Genomic DNA, 18,730 nt, shown 5'->3' on the forward strand with positions numbered 1-18,730 from the left:
CCGGATGTGCCGGGCGGGCTGTTCTCGCGCGACGCTGCTGCCCGCCGCGCCGGGACCGGCTGTCAGACCGCGGCGGGCGAGGGAGGTAGGGAGAGCGCGCGCGCCGCCGCGCCTCCTGCCCGCGCGCCGCCGCCGTTGGCGATGAGCGCCCAGGGGCCCGCGTGCGCCGTGGGGGAGCCGGCGGCGGCGGCGGCGCCGCCGGCCGTGCGGTCCCTCCTCCGCCACGTGCAGCTGGAGAACCTGGCGGCGGGGCTGAGCGGCGGCGTCGTCTCCACCCTGGTGCTCCACCCGCTGGACCTGGTCAAGATCCGCTTCGCAGGTGAGGCCGTACCGGCCGCCCCCCCCCCCTCGCCGGGCCGGGCCGGGGAGGCTGCGGGACCCGCGCCTCAAGGCCGCGGTGCCCCAGGCGGGGGCTGCCGTGGCTCCCGGAGGCCGGGCTCGAGGCTGAGGCTGCCCCCGCGGGGCCGGAGCGCCTGCTGAGGCGGTGGGTGTGCCGTCAGGGTAGGCCCCCGAGCCCGGCTCCCCACAGGCCGTGCTGCTGAGGGCTACAAAGACAAACCGTGCTTTGCCTTAAAAATGTACAAATCTCACTGAGCTCTCCGTTTCCAAGCCAGTGACCTGCCGGCTTTTTTTTGAGGGAGAGTACAGCCAGATGAGCCTGCACGTCTTTGCCCAAGCTTGTGTGCGGCTACATGACAGCAGGCACTGGCAGGGTAGCCCCACGGCTTGGAATAAACAGGCCGTAGGCCGAAAGGGACAGTCTCTGGTTCTTTTCCCACCTATCCCAAAGCTTAATCTTACCGTCATTTCTAGGGACTATAAAATGTGCTGTGTGCCTCAGGCTGTTTTCAGGCAGATTAGAGAGCTGACCAGGCTTTTCCCTCTCTTTCATGACCACCAGTGCCATAGGACACAGCAAGATTGCGTGTTTTAAACAGGCGGATTGTCTCAAGCCAATGTTCAAAGTTCACCTTTATGCCAAAGATTTTCAACACTCAAAGCGTAACAATAGTTTTATAATAATCTTCGTTGTTAACAGTAGTGGTATTGTTTTGCAGAAAACTCTAACTTGTTTGTTTTTCCGCAGGGAAGCATGTCAGCTCCCCCCTATTGATTTTGCTGTTCATATGAGAAACATGTTGCCATTTTATCCTGTTCTCTTTTACAGAGGTTGAAACATTTTGCTGTATCTTTCGATTGTTATCTTAAATGGATACATGGGTGTTTAAGATCTCAAAAACAAATGGTAAACTATCACAGAGAAGTTTCACAAAATTTAAAACATTACATTTCCAAACAGACTTTTTGCAAAGTTGGATTTAAACACTTTCCTGCATATCCTAGTGTGGGCACATCCTGGGCTGTATTATGAAGAGCATAGCTAGCAGAAGTGCTCCTGTCTCTCTATTTTGCACTTTTAAGACTACATTTGAAGTACTGTGTCCAGTTTGGGGCTCACCAGTACAAGGAAGACATTGACATACTGGCGTGATTCCAGTGGAGGCCACCAGACTGGTGAAGGGGCTGAAGCACATGACATAGGAGGACAGGCTGACAGAACAGGATCGATTCGGCCTTACAAAGAGAAGGCTGAGGGGAGATATTATTGCAGTCTATGACTATGTGATTGGAGGACTCAGAGAAGGTGAAGCCGGGTTCTTCTTGGAGATGAATAGTTGTAGGGCAAGAGGGAACAGGCACAAGCAGGAACATGGAAAATTCCAGTTATTTATTAGGAAAAAGGATTTTTACTGTGAAAATGGTCAAATACTGGAAGAGGTTACCCAGAGAGGCTGTAATCTCTTCAGCCTTCGAAACATTCAGGAACCGACTGGACATATCCCTGAGTAACCTGATCTAATTAGATCTGTTTTGAGCAGGGGATTGGATTAGATGACCTCTGGAGGTCACTTACTTTCACATGCTTGTTTGTGTTGAAAATAATGATTCCTATGTTTTGTCTTCAACCAGGAAGTATGAGCTGATATCAGAAATCAATGTTGTGAAGATTCTCGGCAGCATCATTGACAGACAGACCTGCATTAATGTCTCTGATTTCCCACATTGTTTACTGTGTTTATAAACATGATCGAATGGCAGCATGGTAAAAAAATTCAGAAAGGTCTTTGGGAAAGGTCTAGCAGTGCTTATTCAGGAGGGAGAAAAGAGGCATTGAATTTGTGTTCTAGTTTTAATTTAATCTGTGTTCTAGTTTTGAGTGATTGTCAAGCTGTTGAGGCCTTGTTACAATGTGCTCAGAAAAAGCATTTTGTCTTTAGTCCTGAAGTCTGTCACAATGTACAGTACTGTACACAAAGTTCAAAGGAGAATGAATAATAAATGTGGCGCTGACCAGAAAACATCTGAAATCCATGATTAGCAGGATTAATCTTGATGGGGACACAAAAACTACGCTGACTGTAAAACTTTGAGATTAATTTTCAGTAAAATTGCAATCTAGCCTTATGTCTATATTAAGGATGAAAGCTGCTGCTGTGTTGGCATCATAGAGTAATTTGGGTCAGAAGAGATCCATGGAGCTCATCCCCTATTCAGATAAGGTCTGCTTAGATCAGATTGCTCAGTCTTGTCTGCTAGAGTTTTGAGTAGCTCCAAAGATGCCTCTTCAGGCAACTCGTTCCAGTATTTGACCACTCTGATGGAGAAAAAGTTCTGGTCAGAATTCCCTCTGTTCCAGCGTGTGTCTGTTACTTCTTGTCATCTCACCATGCGCCGTATCATGCGTGTCATCAGTAATCAACTTACTCTCTTGCTGTTATGGTAGGAGCAATAGTAGTTGCCACTGTAAGTTGTGTGAACATCTTTGTTCTAAATGAAATCTGTCAAACAAAAACTTGCATGTTTTTTTATCTTTTTTGACTGTGATATTTTCTGAATATTTGGACAACCAGCTGTTTGTTTATTGGGTGGGAGAAGTGTATGCATTTGGTGTTTTCCTGCAAATCCATTCAATAAGAACAGAAGGAGAACACAGGAATTTTTGATGGAAATAACCTTTGAGTGTTCTGGCAAAAACTGACTTTGGAATCAATAAGACATGATCTGTTGAAAATATTCAGATCTTTAAAGAACATTTTAAAGAGGAAGATTGAATTTAAGAGTTGTTATCTGGGATTTGTCTAAACTCCTTATAGAAATGTGTTGTCAGAGACCCCACATGTACCACTTGAAATATGATCCAAAATTGCTGGGGTGCTAAAAAGAAGAAACAAAAAACTTCAATTCAAAGCTGCTGCTCACCAAAAATGCACAGCAGTGCATTTATTTAGCCTTGTCAGATTGATGGGAGCCTTCCTTTTGCAGAGCTTAAAAGTTCTTTTTCTTTTTTTTGTTTCTTTTTCCTTTTTTTTTTTGGGGGGAAGTTCTTTAACTCTAGACTTATGAAGCTGTAAACCCCAACTCTTGCATACTTTTAAAAGAATACTTTTAAAATACAGTTGATCAGTTAGGTTTCGTGTTCATTTGCAGCTTGCTTTGGAGGCTGTGTACTTCTGTGGTGGCTTTTACACAGCTGAACGTCATGTTTCCTGAAATGTTTTTCAGTATAATTTCTTTCTTTCATAGTAAGCGATGGATTGGAGCTGAGGCCAAAATACAATGGGATTCTCCACTGTATGACCACTGTCTGGAAGCATGAAGGACTACGAGGCTTATATCAAGGGGTAACTCCAAACATGTTTGGAGCAGGGGCTTCCTGGGGACTTTACTTTTTCTTGTAAGTAGAACTGTAAAATGTGTCATATCCTGTGCAATGTAATGTTCAGATATACACTGCATCTTCTTTAGGGGGTATAAAAATATGCTAAGTGGCTTATAAACTTGTGATTCTTTTAGTAAGTCCAGCCCTGCTACCTTTTATTATGGTTTGCTGTTTTAGAATTTAAGCAATTTGAGTCAGAGACCTGTTACTTTGTCACGTACAGTGCATTCCCTTGATGCTGTGAAAATACTAAGGAACTTGAGAGATGGTGACATCATTCATGAGGAATCCTCTAAAAGTGCCAATACACTGTGCTTAAAACCTCACGAAAAATAAAAACCTAAACTGACATGTTAAGAATTAGAGAACATGATGAAGTTTTCTACTAAAGCTAAATGTTTAACTGATTTTTAGTAATTCTAGTGACAGTCAGTTCTTTCATTGTTTTTGTGAGTTGATGGCCTTTGCTTATAAAGCCCTTTTTTTAATACTCAATCTTTTCTGCTTTATTAGCTGTGCAACTGTGACCTGATTTACTGCTGATCCCTATTGATTGAAACACTTCAGGGAATAGTTTGTCAGTATGCCTATGCAAACCTCGCTTGTCAGTTGTCTAGACTCTGTTATTGTTGTGCTTCAGTCCTAAAGCTTTACTATAGGTTCCTATTGACGGTTCAACTGCTGTTGACAGTTTCTCAATCCACAGACTGGAAACTGGATCGAGAGAAGAAAGCTCAGTGTATTTCTGAGCTAGAAGATAATACTGACTGCTGCTTCAGTAAAAAGGAGGCTGTCTAATCGTTTCTTTAGAAGTTAATTCTTGAGATCCGATAGCTGTTTCAAGATGCAGTCGCAGTAATACTTTATCAATTTAAATATGTATTACCGTAGTTCACTTTAAAGAGCTAACTGCTCAGAGATCAATTAATCAACTAAACAAAGATAGTTTGCTTAGATATCTGTTTTCAAAGGCTGTGTACCATCCAATGTTTTCCACGATCTTAAGTGAGGTGTTTTGTTATTTGGGGAGTTTTTTAGTGATGTAGGTTTGTTTTCACCTTTACCAAAATATATTTTACATTTTCCAGTTACAATGCCATCAAAGCTTACAAGAAGGAAGGGAAGCTGGAAAGTCTAAGTGCAACCGAACACCTAGTGTCAGCTGCAGAGGCTGGTGAGTTTAAATGCAAAGAAGATTAATGTTTGCTTCTAGCCTTTCCATATGTTGCTCCCTGCCTTTGTGTGTCAGTGCTGCTTTTTCTTACAGGTGGCAAGTGTAAGTATTCAAGTCTAAATGCAATCATTTATTGTCTGTACATAAATTAATGATGTCTAAGATGAATAGATGGATCACTGTGGTCTTTTCAGTTTTGCTCAGAAACAGCAGTTGTCAAAATACCTTTTGACCTTGTTTTCATTGTGTATGAGTGTTTTCCATATTTAATACTATATTGAGTCCTAAAATATAGCTATATAAATGCGCTGCTGTCAGCTTGTTAACTAGTTAAATGTTTAACACTTAGACCTGGAAAAGAGAAGGCCTACTGAAGTTAGAGTAAGTGAATTGGTCATTGGTCTTTGAAAATTATTATCTATGGTACAAGTTTTCTTAGAAACTAAAGATCTGAAATAAAAATACAATTTCTATGAGCAAGGCTTTTAATACATTGTTTCTAACATATGTTCTTGTACATGCTTCTGTGTTGCATTTAATCTAGGCAATTGAGAAGACTTTATTAGGATGTTGGAGAATTCATTTAATGTTGAAATACAAGGCATATTCGGAGCATTCATTTAATGTTGAAATACAAGGCATATTGTTTGATGTGAAAAATAGTAATGGATTATTTTACAACTGTATTTTCAATAACCTATAAAGCTATAACAGGTTGCTTCTGTTAACCTGTCAATATGATTAAGTAAATTTCTCATGACTGAGGTGTCCATTAAATTTTGTATAATTGTATACCCAAAGAATAACTCGGATAATCAGGAGTACGTTAAGAAATTACTTATCTTTCCTATCTACTACAGATCACACTACTGACTGGGGAAAGGTGAGGCAAAAAAGGGGATGTACTAGGAATATGCAAAAAGCCGTATGCTCTACAGAAGTACCCACAGCAGGAGTAGGTTGGACTTGATTGTGACCTTTGAAGGCAGAGAGGGGGAACAATGGTGGGCATAAACTTCACCTGTTTTAAGTAATATGAGTACTCTTGTAGGATAAGTCGTTTTGTCATTGTAAAAGCCTGTGTTATGTTGGACTGAACAAACTGCGACAAGCTTTGGAGTTGGCGTAACAATCAGTCTAACTTCCACCTGTTCTCAGGAGCCATGACTCTCTGTATTACAAATCCAATATGGGTAACGAAGACACGACTTGTGCTACAATACAACGCTGGTGTTGATCCATCGAAGCGGCAGTACAGAGGAATGTTTGATGCTCTTATAAAGATATACAAGACGGAGGGTATACGTGGCTTATATAAGGTAATAAAATTTAAGAAAAATTCCAGGATTGGCTGCCACCACTCAGTAGCATGGTCAGACTTGTAAATATTCATCTACAAAAAAAAATGCAAGTAATTTTTTGTATTAGCTTGCTTACTTTTATTCTGTGAGTCTTCTTTCCCACTGAAGAACTGCAGCGAAAAGGCTTAATCAGAAGAAAAGCTATTATACTGTTGAAATGTAGGAAATCACTGAAGAATAGAGTGTAAGCTTTATGGCTAAGCCATCTTCTGTTGGGTGATAATGCTGAAATGAGAGTAAACTACAAGCTGCTTTTTAATTTTTTGGAGTCTTCCTATAATTAGAATTTGGATAAGGAGGGCAGCAGTAGTGTAATCTATCTTGCTGCTAGTGCTTTCTTCCATTTCATCCCTTATCTCTGTCTTTCTGACATCTTGTGGAGCATAACGTATGACTAAAGTAGTTGCTAATTTTTTCTTCCACAATGGATGGTTTCACAACTGCTCATTTGCCCTCTAGTTATTGAGGTCTGTAATCTGTCATCCCTAGATCCATGAAATTTTCAGACTTCTAAATATGGTCTGCGTATGTGTGGGTTTTTTATTCCCTTTAATTTAGGGAAACAGATGGCAACTGGATTTAGACTTTTTGCCTCCTCCTTCCTTCAGGCCATGACATCAAGATGCATTCATCAGTGCCTGGAAGGTGTGAAGAAACCTATTTTAGTTCAGTCTGGCTCTTCTCCTACAAGTAATGCTATAGAACAAGAACAGTATCTCTTAGGAATTATCCTGATTACTGATCATTAACTTCTTTTATTTGCAGTGAAAAATATAATCCTTCCTATGCTGAAAGACTAGTATGCCACATTCTGATGAATGCCAAATTCTGACACCAGGAACAAGGCACCTTACTTATTCCTAAATTGAAATCGTCAGGATTTCTCATTTGCCTGCCTGGGTGTCTGCTCTGTTCCATGTAGATAAGTTCTAATTTCTTGCCTCTGTTAGGGTTTAAGATGTCCTTCCATTGAGTTACTCTTCAGATTATTCGTGCATGTAGTGTGTGTTGCCTTTGGCACTAGACACTTCTTTGTAGTGTTAATTTGCAAGTGGGGAACTAAACCAGGTACTTCCTTTGAAAGAGCAAATTACTTGCTTAAATCTGCAAAGAAGGTGACATAGATAGGTACTGAGTGACCTACATAACTATGCACACTGAGCAACTTTCATTTGACATCAGGATTCTCTCAACCTTGTCCATACTGGGGTAAAAGGCACCTCTTCAGGTGGGTCTTTGACTTGTCCATACTTTAGCTTTCCTTCATTTTCTGTTTTTGGAGGAGTTTTCATTTTTTCTCTTTCTTGCTTTATTTGAAATTTCACGGCTGAAGTTTTGTTAATTGCCCTGAGTTGCAGGAGCTGTAGTGCACATGAATGTCTTCTTTTTCCTCATAATCTTAATTTCAGATAGAGTTCCTTATAGCAAATAAGGGGATCTTGGAGAATACCACCACAAGTTGGAAATAAAATCTGGAAGTAGTTTCTTTCTGATTAATTTGAGATTAGGCTTCTAAAGAAAGGTATTTCTGTCCAAGCAATTCCATATCTTGCTCGCTGTTGCACAAGGTGCTGTTACTGGTCTGAGCAATTCCTTTCAGTCCTTTGGGGCACAAGACTAGTAATGTCAGGATGCATCAGTCTTTCTAGCTGGGATCAAAGCTGTCTTTATTAGCTCTGTTGGATATTGTTCATTCATTAAACTATAGTTCATCTGAAGCTGAGTTCCTCAATAACTTGTTCTTCTTGAACTCAGCCTGGTTTTGAAAAGACAGGAGCCTTTCCTTCGCTGATTATCCCAGTAATCATCTAGTCAGTGATCTTCCTCACCCTCCACCCATTAGGCTTTGTCCTTTGGCCTCCATCCCCCAGGTGACTGGGGACAGAGCTGCTCTGCTGCACACCAGGCTGAGGAAGAAAACAGCTTGGGGTTATGTAATTTGAACACACCTATAGATCTGTTGGAGATCTGAGCTCTAAAAATTACTTTGCCATGAAGTTGAATGTCACGCAAACATCTCCTAGTTAAGAGTGCTATATGGTTCTTTTCAAGCATAAGGCAGGAGAGATCAAACATTGTAAAATAATCATAAGATCGTAGGAGTTGGCACTTTCAGAAAAACGTAAAATGCCTCTGAGCTCTTGGGAAACTGTTAGATGTCTAGTCTAGAGTGACTGACTACTAAAACATCAATCAAGAATGCAACTAACATTCTTCCTGGCCTCCATGCTTCTGTATTTGTATTTTCAGTTTCATTCTCTTTCAGTGATGATGTAGAAGCAGCAATTAGAAATAGAGCAATGCTTAATAGACAACAGTAAAATCAGCAGGAAGCGCAGAAAATTTAAGGAGATTAAAGGAAAATATAGTCATCAAGACTGAGAATAATAATGCAGTATGACAACTACAACAACAAAAAATTCCTAGCAGTAATATGCGCTCGCTACCAAGTGAAGTAGATATATTGGACACTTCTGTATTGTCATTTTGCCTTTGGTAGGCAAGATTCTGTACTCTGAGGATAAAGTATTTTTTCCAGTCCATTGATGTCTAAGACACTTAGCTCTCTTTATTTTGCTATGCTTTTGCTTATGCTATTTTCCTTTTCGCAAATGCGAAGCTTATAAGCTAAGTGCCTTTCTATGTCTTTGTACTTGTATATAGCAAAATCCACTGAGATTTGGCCATCTCGATTTTAACTTTAGTCCCAGGTTCTACAGAGAGACAGAAGCGTAAGTAACTTTCACATGAAAGATGGTATCATTTTTCACCATGAAGGAATCAAGATGCATAGGGAGATAATGGCATACTTCCAGTGTCTTTCTGCACAAGTTGTCAGAGCAGGGCACTCAGTATGCCAAAGACCAGTAGCATCAGAGAACCCAAATGAAGACAACACTAAACAGATTACAAGGGGAATCTGCTGCATTCTTTTGAAATATATAGCAGAGGCTGCTCTGGCGTGAGCGCTCTCAAACACTTAGGCAGTGATGTGAGTACCACATCACCAAATGAACCTTGTTCTCTACTTTACTAAGAAGCATAGGCTTTCCACTATATACATTTGCCTATGTTCCTTTTCATTGTAATGGGCAACCTTTGAAACACTAACCAACGGGACATTTTTCTCTTGTCCTGGATCTTCGGCACTTACAGCTGTTTAAGCCAACTTTAAAATACAATTTTTTTCCCCACTGTCTACTGTTCAGAATTATATGCTTTACCATTTAAATTTCTAATTATGTATTTAATTCTGTCTATTGTTCTAATCCTCCAAAAGAGAATTCAAACAGGACTTGTTTGAGCAACCATTGATCCTGTCAAGCCCTCATGGCAAAAATCTTCTAAAGATATTTTTTGAATATTAAAGTAAAAAATAACAAGAAGTACATAAAGTGAAATGATTTTAAAATTGATCTTCACAGTCATATTATAGATGAAAAATAAATATCAAATTCTATCAGATTTTGTGGCAAGAAAGATTTTTGTGTAAAATTGTAAGAATAAGAAAATAGAGTAGGAATTTCAAACACTTCCTCAGCCAAGATATTTCATTACTGTGAAGAAATCAGTTTTGCTTTGAAACATTTTTCCATAAGAACACATTGTTTTGTATGATCAATAGAAGCCTGGGTCAGCTCTTATTTTACTGAGGCGCATTGGCCGACAGTTGCTTCACTCCCTTGCGTTTTTTAATATTGGCCCAACATTAAAAGTCCTTCAGTGTTTGGAAGCTTTCCCCATCAGCACAAGACTTAGAGCGTGCTGGTACTCATTTAGTAAGTATCATCAGTAGATGCTTTAGGACTCTTGGGTGCAAGTTACTCAAATCTGCTGGCTTAAATTTAAGAGTTTAGCACTCTTAAATGTTGTTTAACATTCTTCTTTTGTTGGTGGGGAAAATATTACCTCATTCTCCTATGATATAAATACATAATTCTAATTCTTTCCAAGTAGAGAGCAATTACTTCCTCTGTCTTTTAACGATTTTACTCTCTAATCATGGGCAAATGTTTGTGAAGATTTTCCCTGCTATCACTATACATAAATTTCATACTGTTCCTTGTTCTGCTGACCCAGATAATTTTTTCTTCGATATTTTCAATAATTTTGTTTTTCTCTGTTCCTCCTCTTCTGTTTTTATATTACTGATTAATTTTCTTTTCTGATCTAGGATTTCTGAAAACCAAAGTTGTCCTTTTCCCTCTGTTGTGGCCCTTTGGCTTCAAACTTTACAAAATTCTATGATTATGCTCACATTTGACGAAATACAGATGTTTGGTTTAATTCCACTTGTTCTCATTTGGGGAAGTGTTTTTTCTGGGACTTCAGCTAGCCCTTAATGCATTTCATCAGTTAGTGGTCACTGATGATTAGTTCATGACCATTATTTTCTAATGTGAGAAGAAATTAATCCTCATTTATCAGAGATCCTAAAAATCACTTCCTGAATGGCTGTAATACTGTGGACTTAAGAAATCTACAGCGTGCAGAGAGCTAATCTCTGAAGTGGTAGAAGCTCTGTGCAATTTTTATGCCTGCTCTTGTTTTAGTTATTTTTTTTTCTGCAAGTTAGGGGTTTGAAGTATTTATCATTTTATCCTGTTACACTATTCCAGTGAACTCCTTCTCTTTTTCTTCTTCTCCAGGCTCTTACTAGTATATTGATAAGTCTTTATTCAACATTCTGGGCTTCTGATTTAGTCTAATAGAGAGTTTTGTGTCTGGACACATCTTTTAATTCCTCCGTCTTACCTGAATGAATCATGGGAAATAAGATAAAACTGTTCGATACCAGTATTTTGGAGAAATTTTGGTTCTTTGAGTCGTTTTACCCACATTTTGATCACTCCATTATAGTTGTCCCTTTGCAACAGTTTTCAGCAAGCTTTTGGCTCCCTTAAGTCATTTCTGGCCAAGATGATTAATTCCCCATTTATTTGTATTTTTCCAGTGTAAGTGACCAACTGTTCAAAAAGAGAATTAGTGCTTTTCAGAACCCGTGCAGCTGTCAGCTCATTTTCAACTAAGCTAGTCCTGCTTCTGAAGGAACTCCTGCCTTCTCTTTCTTGTAGAGACACTTCAGAAAATACCTGTTTTCCCTCTTCATTTCAACTTTTTTGAAAGAAAAAGTTTCTGTATATTTTCATATTATACTCTTACTGTCCATTACTGCCTCTTACAAATGGGGAACATTTCCCAGACTGCTTTGTTACACCTTTGGTCACCTCTGCTGGGCTGCCTTGGGATGTGCTCTGAGCAGGGCGAGGAATGCACTCAAACTGATCCGAATCTTAGCTTTATTTCTTTAATGTAAATCATCCATAAGTCCTTGCATGAGTTAGCTTTTCATCTGTGCCCTTCAACTTTCCACTGTGCAAGTCTGTGTGTGTGACAGACATTGAGGTGCTGGAGCGTGTCCAAAGAAGGGCAACGAGGCTCGTGAAGGCTCTAGAGAACAAGACCTATGAGGAGCAGCTGAGGGAACTGGGGTTGTTTAGCCTGGAGAAAAGGAGGCTCAGGGGAGACCTTATCGCCCTGTACAGCTACCTGAAGGGAGGTTGTAGCGAGGTGGGTGTGGGTCTCTTTTCCCAAGTAACAAGTGATAGGACAAGAGGAAATGGCCTCAAGTTGCGCCAGGGGAGGTTTAGGTTGGATATTAGGAAAAATTTCTTCACCAGAAGGGTTGTCAAAGACTGGAACAGGCTGCCCAGGGAAGTGGCTTGAGTCACCATCCCTGGAGGTATTTAAAAGACATGTAGACGTGGCACTTAGGGACATGATTTAGTGGTGGACTTGGCAGTGCTAGGTTTACGGTTGGACTCGATGATCTTAAAGGTCTTTTCCAACCTAAATGATTCTATGATTCTATATATACACACATGTTTTTTTATATAGAAATGTATATATATCATAGATACACATTTATATATAGACACACACATGCACACACATACATACCTATCTCCAGGACTTGATCACAAGAATTTTTTTGTACCTCTACTCCTGATGGCCCTCCTTACTGAGACGCCAGCTTCTGTCACTGCCCTACCAGTCTCAGGTGGGAAATAAACAGCTTGGTGCCAGTCCCTGGAAAGGGGAGGCACTGAGCAGCACATTTGCAAGACTGCAGCTTGATTTGTGTTCTTACAATCCTGATCCATGTTAACAGCTTTTTAAGACCTGTGCTTGTGCTCTTTGAGGTGGAGTCCCTAGGACACTTGTTTTATCGTGCTCACTCATTAGGTGTCTTTAGCCTGTATGTCATTTGGAGACAAGTAACATTTATTACACTTTTGTGTGATGCCTGCCATTAAGAATACCAGCCCAGAATCGGCTTTGAGTCATACTGCACAGTGACAGTTGTGCAGTCACAGTTTGTAAAGTAATGGAGGACATACATACATGTGTAAGCTGAGCTCTTGTCAAGTTGTGTAGTTTTTGTGCATTGCTGTTTAACCTTGGTTTATTCCTTTCTTTAAGGGATTTGTGCCTGGTCTGTTTGGAACTTCACATGGAGCACTTCAGTTCATGGCCTATGAGGATTTGAAACTGAGATACAACAAGTATAGAAACAGAGGATCAGATACAAAATTGGTACGATTCTTGAGAATAAAAATGTGTTGTGGCATGTGAATAAGTGGAAATTTATTCCATTTGTCTAGGTCATAGAACAGCCAAATGTATGAAGTATTGATACATTAATTGGAATGCAGAATCTGTAGAAGGAAATAATACTTTTTCACTTTTTAGGAACAAGCAACTGGTTAGTGCTCTTTTCCTGTAGGGAAAGCAACTTCTTATTTTTGCAAGTGTTTTGAGAATTTTAGAGCGAGGAATGTTTTTTTGTCTTACTTTGTGGAACCATAGGTGGTTAGGTGTAAGTCTTAAACACTTACATGGAAAACTGGTCAGGTGCAAGTTGGGCAAAGGTAGTTACTTTTGGAAGAAGTGTTTCACTTGATAGGAATGAGAGGGCACAACACGTTTTCCAATGAATTACTTGTAGCACTGTATGTAGTAAATGTTGCCATTTTTTTAAAGGTGTGTATTACAAGGAGGAAAAACCTAGAGTATTGTTTAGTTCAACGTTAAAAATCAAATAAGATTTTGGGAAATAGGCTAATTTAAACCATACTTAAGGCAAGCCTGGTAATTTTTGTTGCTTTTAGAACACTGTGGAATACATAATGATGGCAGCTGTATCCAAAATATTCGCTGTGTCAGCAACATATCCCTATCAAGTTGTGCGAGCTCGTCTTCAAGATCAGCATAATACGTATTCTGGTGTGTTTGATGTGATCCGCAGGACGTGGAGGTAGGCATGCAGAATTAAAAGCTTATGTCTTGGAAAATGAGTCTTACAGAATCAGAACTATGTGTACTGGCTTCCATGCTGACTTGCAGAACCAGTGCAGCTCAGAGCAAACAAAATGTTAGCTGTACAAAGTCATTTTGTGCAAGGTGCCACTAATAGCAATAATCTAAGGACAAAGGAGGAAATAGGAGAGGGTCAATGCTAGCCTGCAGGCTTCTGTTGTTTATCCTGTCTCCCTTCTCTCTTCCCCAGCAGGTTTCCCTTACAGGTTAAAAAATAACATTGAGTTGACTGTTTTGGGGCTCTTAAACAATGAAGTCTCACTTGAACTGCTTTAGATTATCACATGCAACAGGAGTGTTGTGCTGCTGGGAGTTGTGCCTAATCCAGATTCCTGGCAGGAGGAAGTGAGCTAGCCAGAGCTGTTTAAACTGATGTCCCTGGGTTACCCTGGGGCCTGACTGCATTTGTAGTCTAGTCCCAGCTTCCCGTAGGACCTCTAGAGAACTGTTACCTCACACCTATGCATATCTTCTCACAAACCTGCTTCCCTCAGCTCCACAGGGCATGTGAAAGTTTTCACACGGAACTCTGTAGTTACTAAGGTTGGCCACCTTTGCAGTATGCAGCCAACAATAATCTTGCTTTGGACAATGTTTCTGGGTTGCAGCATATCACTAGAGAGGTGTGAATGGAGTCAGCTAACTCCTAGGATATTAAGAGGTGCTACCTGAATGAGTGAATGAGGCTGTGTTGTTCCAGGACCACCCCGGCTCAGAAGCAGTACAACCATTTTGACTGAAGCCAATTCAAAGCAAAAATAGCTCTGATGTCTCAGTGTTGTGCCCTTCAGTGCTGCAGTCTATAGGAAGGCTTATTAGTTCTGATAAAGTGTGAATGTATACAGCCATTCTGGGGCCACTACTGTACTCATTATGAAACAAATGCAACCTAGAGCCCTAGGGAGGGTAGTGTAAACTACACCCGAGCACTTTCCACGATTTGTGTTAACTGTATTCATCGCTCCAGGTGTCCTAGGCCTCTGTGAAGCTGGAAGATAAGGAGCCGAGATTAAAAGTCTTTGAAACTTTTTAACAGCCCTAACATGAATACTCTGATTCAAATTGGGAGAAGTTAGATCCTCATTTATTGGCCAGTGGAATCAAAATTCTGGAGGAGGTGCTTTAATTCTCTGAAAATAAATGCTGACTTTCCTTAGTTATGTTGACCCTCAGCTTGCTTGCTGTTACATGACCCAAAACCACCAAGCCTTTCAGCCCTGCTGGCTTCAGTGAGATTAAATATGTAAATGCTTTTTGGAACAGGCTGCAGAAATTTTAAGTTATTTTAACCAGTTCTTGTGGCATTTAGAAAGATAGTAAATTGCCTCCTACTTAGACAATACAAAAAAAAACCACAAAAAACCACCTAAGCCCTAGGCTAAATAACTGACCTACAGAATACTATTGTATGTTCAGAAGAGAAAATGATGGGTTAAGATTTGATATATTATGGCTCTTTAAATACTATAGTAGGAAATTATTCTGAAATTGTTATTCCTAACCTGAAATACCTCTCTCAGTGAGAGTGCGAGAAGAAAAATGCCAGGCTTTGTTTTATGTCTGATTTCTATTAAAAGACATTAATTAAAACTAAATGTTTTTCTGTGTCTTTAAAGGAAAGAAGGAATTCATGGATTTTACAAAGGAATTATCCCCAATGTGATCCGAGTGACTCCTGCCTGCTGTATTACCTTTGTCGTTTATGAAAATGTGTCTGGTTTTTTACTTGATTTTAGAAAAGAAAATAATTAAAGGTACGAGCTTTTGTTCATAAGGAATCTATCCTTTATTTTTTGTATTTATGATCTGGGAGAGATTTAGTTCAACAGTCTTTCTTGGCACTATGAATTGCTCTAGTATTTTGAGGAAAGAACCTGGAGATAGTAAAACCCTGCCAACATCTCTTCTGCTGAATGTTCCTGCGTTGCTGCCTTCCTCTCTGAATCAGCTGTGTCTGCTTGAAACAGATGTCTCTGCAACTGTGAAATAATAGCACTGTGACTGGGTGAAGGCAGCTGTGCAGCAATTCAGTTCATCCCGGCCTGCCTGGAATAACAGACTAACCTGTTTTGACAAGTCTCAAGATAACAGTTGGTCAGATTCTACTCCTACAGAAGTGGAAAGCTTCATATAAAAGCAACTCTGGGGTCTGTCAAAACTTTCTTAAATCTTTATCTGAGTCTCATGAGGAAAGTATGTATGTAGTTGTTTACAGCGATGTCTTCTGAATCCACCTCTGTGTTATTTGTCAGATTTTAGGATGTGGAATGCTCCAAATTCCATTGCTCATCCAACACAAAAATGCTGCCTCAGTGGGGTGCAGTTTGGAAACTCAAATTGTTTTGTAAAACAGCTGTCCATTCTTGGGTTTGAATAATTGCCAATCTGATGAAACCCAGTTCTTGTCTCATACCAGGACAGACTTGCATTGTGGTTTTTGGCTTGCTTTTAGCACCAGACCAAAGTGTATGTTGTGTGCATCGCTGGCCACTTAATTCATTTTCTCTCTCTTCCCTGCTTTCCCTCCCTTCTCTCCCCTGTCTCTCTCTCTGAGCGAGATTCTGTCTCCACTACTGATACATCTGACCAAATATTACTAAGTAAATGCATATTCAAAAGTAGGCTTACATTTTAAAAATGAGGGTTTTTTTCTAGTAATCCCATAGTGATGCAGTTTTCAAACCACTGTAATAACAAATATGACCATGCTTATTTTCAATAATATTCTCTGGGAAAAAAAAAAATTCCGTAAGTACTCTAAAAAATATTGTGCACAGGACTTTCTTGAAAAAAACAAAACGATCTGGTAGTGTCTTCTGATTTGGTCTAAGGAAAGGACTGTAAGAATATATTGATTGCTAACTTAGTGATAAACTAAATTACAGTATATCTCAGTAAATTTGTATGATGTTTGTTTGCATGCCAATCATTGCTGTCAAGGATATGTACTTTTTGGAGATCTGGGTTTATTTTTTCAGTTCTTCTTTAAGAAAATCCATAATTGGCCATAACATCTGCCTTCTGCTCTTAGTAAGAAGGTATTAAGAAGTATCTAGAAAGTATCACTTAAGGAGGAAATAAGTTAGCAAAGATTATTTAACAGGTAGAGGGAAATAATCAGTTTTGTAAGGAGCAGAGAATACTATCCAGCAAAACACCTGAATAATCACTTAGAGAACTTTCCTGTTTAACAGAAGACTAACCTAAAGCAGAAATAAGGCTTTTTTATAAAAATTTAACAGATTAGGGAATTGGTTTCAATTTTAAGTTAAAATCTGGAAGACTACAGAAACTGCTCAGTATTTTGAATCTTAATTCAGCAATCCACTTGCTTGTTTCTGTTGATACTATTGCCACATGCCACATTTTGTGTATACTTAACTTTATTAATAGTTTACACTTTCTCCTCCACGATCCCATTGCGTGTACTGATACAGTTGATAATCTCATCTGAAAAGGGCATGTGGCCATTATGGCTGGCTTTGGTTTTTATTATGAAAGTTCCCATGTGTATTTAGCTGAAGATCAACTTTACTGGAAGATGGCCATGCAAATTACTGTATAGACCCTGAAAGCTACTAACTTTGTCTGCCTTTGGAGGGTGTTTACTTGGTTTTGTGTGTTTTCTAGTAGGCAGAATGAATTTAACGGAACACCGAGTTAACTCTGCCACCCAGGGTCCAAAAAATATTGTGAAGACATATGAATAAATCATAAGAAAAAATAAAAGTTGTACATTTACTACCCTGGATTGGTGTGCTCTGGGCCCAGAACAGCTTACTCGTGCTCCAGGATAAATGCACAGACAGGCTACGAGCATGTACACAATCAGTTACTGTATGTTAACTGACATTCTGTAAATTCACATCGTAGCTTAGCTCATAGTAACTTGTTTGTGTTCAGATACCTTAAAACCCATCGTCCAAGCCAATGAAAACAGTACAGTTCTTCAGAGACAAAATACCAGCTGTACAGTTTGCTGGCTCACAGCAGTATCACACACAAGCTTGCAGTTGGGAAAGCCTGAATGCTCTCCTAGCTGCAGGTGTGTTCCTCTAGCATTTTAACAAAAGCTGCAGACAAGAGCTACCAATTTGAGAGATGCCTGGGGAAAATCTTACAGCCTGTTCAGAAAAAAAGCTGAGATTTAATCCTAAATAGCTGAAATAAACTCCTTATCTCAGATGTAATGTTTTTTTCCTTTTAATTTCTGGGAAGAGTGTAGATTTCTGCATGTTGTACATGCTTTTTCTTGGTTTTTTTTAATTTCATTAATGTAAAATTGATTTTGTAATATAAACATGACTATTGTTTCTCTTTAGAATCTGTACAATTTTTTAAAATATTTGAGTATATCACTTGTTGCATTTGGAAGAAAATACTTAAAACACTGAAGCTAATGCTGTGCTGGCATGATCAGTGTTGTCACTTGTCCAGTCTGGAGGTTGCAGTCAAATAGCTGTGACATCATTCTTCCACTTTACCAGTACACTTTTTGAAAGCCAAGGCATTTCAACCTGCCTTATTTCTATATCTTCCAAAATATTTAATATGTCTAGCTTTTAATTAACACCAAAGCGATTGTATATATCTGAAAGGCTAAATCCAGGAGAATTATTTTATTGGAGCAATTAAATTAAGTTTTGTAACTGTAAAATTGAAATTTAGCATTTGCATGCTAATAGTGGAGACCAGTAATAGATGTTTGTACTGAAATCCAGTCTTATCAAGAAGCAAAAGAGGGAGGGAGAGCTTAGATGATAGTCTATATTTGCGTAGTTATTCAGAACGAGGTATTTAACGCTTAGCATATCATCTAGGTCACAGTTAAGTCACCAGGAGTTTGTTGAGAGACTAAAGACTGTAACAGCAGAGCATCCTATTCTGTAGTCAGGTTTGCAGGAGTAGATGTTACCTATGTTTTCTGAAGGCTAAAGCCAAGACCTGAGTTTACCTTCTTAGACCTTTCTATGAAGTCTTCTAAAAAAATTAATTGTGTATCATAACACCATGTAAAATACCTTAAACAGTTTGATGATTAATAAAACAGCCTGGATTTTTTTTTTTAAAGGTCTCATTTATTTGATACAAAAA

General features: G+C 39.4%; 1 protein-coding gene across 1 annotated transcript; it reads left to right on the forward strand.

Annotated features, from left to right (window-relative positions):
* The first annotated feature begins 141 nt into the window (after positions 1–141).
* Positions 142–18,708, forward strand: SLC25A32 (solute carrier family 25 member 32). The gene is made up of 7 exons (XM_050892943.1): positions 142–319; positions 3,586–3,736; positions 4,810–4,895; positions 6,054–6,214; positions 12,740–12,853; positions 13,429–13,574; positions 15,253–18,708. The coding sequence occupies exons 1-7, from the start codon at positions 142–144 to the stop codon at positions 15,386–15,388; spliced, it is 972 nt and encodes a 323-aa protein (XP_050748900.1). The 3' UTR covers positions 15,389–18,708.
* The last annotated feature ends 22 nt before the right edge of the window (positions 18,709–18,730 follow it).

The sequence above is a fragment of the Gymnogyps californianus genome, chromosome 2, assembly GCF_018139145.2.
Source record: "Gymnogyps californianus isolate 813 chromosome 2, ASM1813914v2, whole genome shotgun sequence".
NCBI classification, from domain to species: domain Eukaryota; kingdom Metazoa; phylum Chordata; class Aves; order Accipitriformes; family Cathartidae; genus Gymnogyps; species Gymnogyps californianus.